At 37.1% G+C, this 4,152-nt stretch overlaps 1 protein-coding gene across 1 annotated transcript; it reads left to right on the top strand.

Moving 5' to 3' along the window:
• Nucleotides 1–266: 266 nt before the first annotated feature.
• On the top strand, nucleotides 267–2,680 carry LOC114357757 (centrosomal protein of 97 kDa-like; the record flags this gene model as incomplete). The annotated part of the gene is made up of 4 exons (XM_028311531.1): nucleotides 267–466; nucleotides 1,296–1,379; nucleotides 2,336–2,492; nucleotides 2,602–2,680. Coding segments are annotated over 4 exons (520 nt in total), but the record flags the coding sequence as incomplete, so codon positions are not given.
• Nucleotides 2,681–4,152: the final 1,472 nt, after the last annotated feature.

Below are 4,152 nucleotides of genomic sequence, written 5' to 3'. Positions count from 1 at the left end.
TGCTACTTATAATATTATTCTAAAGAAACCTTTTACTCTGGCACCTGTTACTTTATTACCATTTATCCAAACCAGTTATGCATATCCGTAATCGTAACCGAAACTTTCGGATATCCGAAATAAAAAAATATCCGTAACCGAAACCGGTAGAATATTTTTCCTATATCCGTAACCGTATCCATAACCGAAACTACATATCCATAACATCCCTAATCTAAACTCCATTACTTTGCAATATACACAACAGCTATTTGTTTGTTCTCCAGCACCTAAGCCTAGAGCGCAACAGGATAACCGACCTCCGCCAGTGCGACCGCTACCTGCCTCCACACTTAGAACATCTAGGGCTGGCACACAACAACATCCCCGACCTGAACGAAATCAGCCATCTGGTGCACCTGACGAAGCTGGATAGCTTCTCAGTGCAAGGCAACCCTTGTGTAGCTATGGCGGGGAAGGACAAACTGTATCCTTTTTTACCGACTTCAAAAAGGAGACCGCTGCTGTCTTTCCTGAAGACTATAATCCGGGCCTTTTCAAGGCGAGAGTGAATAGGCACTTACAGGGCAGATATGTACCATCCTAGACTGCATCCCACTTAACACCAGGTGCGATTGTGGTCAAATACCAGTCTATTTATGCATTAAAAAAAATTCTTATTTTGGACCTTAACACAGAGCAATAAAGTTCAAATTACGTATCCGGTACAAATTCAACTAAGTATTCATCCGTGGATACCATGTTACCGTTAACTGGGTTCAGTTCAGGGTTACCTAGGGGTAAGATAGGAATCAGCAATTAATGAATGAATTTATGAATTGAAATACACAACTTTGCAGAACTACTGTTTGTGAGTTACAATTTTACGTGCTATTTCAACGTTTTTCACGTTTTTACAATAATTCTTATATCTTTGATGTTCTTTCTTATATTTGACCCTAAATTCTAATTTATTAACCTCTACATTCCGTGCGACTGAATTAATAAGCGTTATTTGGAATGTGCGTGACCAAATAAATGGAGCTGTTATGCTAACTTCGTTAGGAATTATACAACTTAGAAAAGTTATATGAATTATTTATGGATATTATGAAGATTCCGATTTTTTTATTATTAGATTCGATGCTATATCATTTATATTTTACTACCGGTTGCTAAGTTTACCTAATAAATGTATCTTATGTAAATAGTTAAATAAGTATATGTTTAAAAATCTTTAAAAAAAATCTTGTTAGAAGTTTTATAGAAAAAAACAGTTCTTTTTCTTTAATGTTCCTTAACTGCTCGATACTCAGAGGTTTCGACTACCGTCCGTTCGTCTTGAATTGGATACTCAGTGTGAAAAGCATCGATGGCTTCGTCGTCAGCGCGATAGAGAGGTAAGATATTTTGTGCATATTCTTTCTCTCTCTATCTTGATTGCTCTAGCTAGACCGTTTATATATTTTTTTTTATGTTAATGGCATTCAAATCTCTTGAAGAGAAATCTGCCAATGTTACTTGGTTAGTTTCCTAGATCTTGCACAAAGCAAACTGATGATTTTGGGACTCATCAATATTATGATTTGGGGGAGGCCTATGTTCAGCAGTGGACGTCCTGTGGCTGAAATGATGAATATTATGATTTGTGTTACTGACCAATGTCAATAAATTTACCTTAGCAGTTAGGTTGCTTTCCATACTATGCTTGTTCATTTATTATTTTCAAGTTGCATTATGAATATGCAGCAGTTTCATTATGGGCCACTCAACCGTTGTCTCGTATTCACTTGGAATATCTAATTATACTTTCAAACGACTATATAATGTCTAACTTAGTTATAATTATCGCGTTTGCCTTTCAAATGGCATGGATACCTTCATTTATGTCAGTCTCATTTAGAGCAATTGAACTTTTTTCTTGAGGGTAATGTAGCGTTTACGACACACAATATAAACAAAACTGATTGTGGTTTTAGGAATTGGTACTTTTTGAGGTTTAAGTAGTATTAATCGCAATCTTTCAGTACCTTTTCGTGACGCGCTACCATAATAGTTTTTTTTTCTCAAACTCCGAACAAAATTAAATAAATAGTGATTACAAGCGGCTGCCCGCGACTTCGTACTTGTTTATCCCGTTTTACCCCCTTAGGGTAAAACTTAGGGTTACATTTTGCAAAATTCCGTCTTAGTGAGCACCTACGTTCTAAAAGGAACCCTCATGCAAAATTTGAGACTTCTAACACTTGTATTCTGAGATTTCGTGATGAGTGAGTGAGTCAGTCAATCAGTGACCTTTCGCTTTTATAGATATAGATTTAGCCTTTGTCCTAACTTGACACTTAAATGTTGCCAGCCTAAAAGCAGAATGGCTGTACAGTCAAGGCAAGGGCCGCCATTTCCACGCCGGCCAGCACCAAGAGTTATGCGAGTACCTGGCCTCCACCTGCCCTCTCACGGCCGACGCACTCGAGACCGAGGACCAGAGGAAACTGCGCCTTATTCTCAGCAAGGTAAAGTATCTTTTGACACCTGCCATAATAAACAAAAAAAAATGTAACAATCATAAACAAAAAAATATAAAATATTGATCAAACAGATGATTTTATTTTATTGTTCCAGGCTCAACATCATCAACAGCAGCTAAAAGACCAAAACCACAGTCCCTTGAAAACTAAGTTACAATCTCCGAGAGTTCAATGTAAGTATAATAAAACTCGTATTTTTTCTAACATTCTAGTCTTTTCAGACATTCTAATTGATAAGTTTTCAATTTGTTCATCACTCCGCAAACACATTTAAAAGACATTATTAGTGTCCGACCGAATGTTCGGTTTCGGTTTCGTTTTCGGTTGAGTTTCGGTAAAAACACGAGTTTCGGTTTAGTTTCGCTATCGGCGGCAAACTTGCCGAAACTACGACCGAAACCGAATGTGCATTCGGGAGTTTCCGCGCTGTTATCGGTCATGTTCGGCGCGTTGAATGAGTGAATGAATCCGATCAGAGCCAATGTCGTGATTCGCTCGCTTGTTTGTTTGCTTGGAGAAGCAGCTTTTCTTCAAGACTACTCCCGCTACCTCAAGGGCGAGCGCACGCAGCGGGTACCCGCTCCGAGGCTAAGGCTGGTTTTAGTCTGGCTGGACAGTCCACGTGACACTAAAACCAGCTTACGTGGAGGCCCCTAGAGTAATAATCTTTAACGTGACATGTGTGTCAAAAAAAATGCACTATTGAGTAATTAATATCAACTTTGAAGTAAATCACCATCAAAATAACTTTCTACCCCTTTTTAACATAGTTTCACTAAAAATACATAGTTTCACTAAAATTTCACTAAAATACTAAACACGTCTTCCATTAATTCTGTTATAGGAATGTTTATGCAAAATTTGAAGTACACTCAACATCAAATAAAGCGCACCTTCCGCGACGCGAACTTTATAGATTTTCTTCTGACACAATCATGGTACCCCAACAATATTGGTGTTAATTGAAAGCCCAATAAATATTCTTAAAGAAAAATACATTTCATTTCTAAATAAATGATTAACATTTACAATAAATGTGACTTGAAAATAGACCTTACTTTGGGCTCACCTCTGGGATCAATTAGACCAATTTTGATGGTTATAAAACCAAATAAAGATCTCACGTGTCCTCTTTAACAGATGGATAGCGATTAATCCCAACTTAACAGTTTTATAGTAATAAAAAAAAATGGCTATAGCGTAACTACCTATTTTTTGAAAAAGTGACTCTGGATCCTTGTAAAGACACATTTTTGGGGTAAAAACCTTTCCTTTAATGAAATGAAGTTTAAAACTAGGCTTTCAAATGGTACCAATGTTGGTGGGAAGTGGGGATGCATACGTTTGATAAGTGCTTGTCGCGGGAGGTGCGATTTATTTGATGCCGAGTGTAGATTGGACGAAGGAATCTCGTTATCCCATATAAACTTTGCCCCCCTTTTTACCTCCTTAGGGGTAGAATTTTGGAAAATCCTTTCTTATCAGATGCTTACATCATACAAAGAACACATCGTCCAAGTTTCAGGTCTCTACGACTTATACCTATTGTGATTGTGATATTAGTAACTTTGTGATTTAAAGTGAAATCTATGTGATTTAAAGAGAAAACAATAAAGTCTGACTGATTATAATAACGTTTTCTTTA

The sequence above is a fragment of the Ostrinia furnacalis genome, unplaced genomic scaffold (assembly GCF_004193835.3).
Source record: "Ostrinia furnacalis isolate ACB-3 unplaced genomic scaffold, ASM419383v2 OfSCF3340, whole genome shotgun sequence".
NCBI classification, from domain to species: Eukaryota; Metazoa; Arthropoda; class Insecta; order Lepidoptera; family Crambidae; genus Ostrinia; species Ostrinia furnacalis.
Note: the sequence above shows the minus strand (reverse complement) of the source record. Positions and strands in the feature narration are given on the sequence as shown.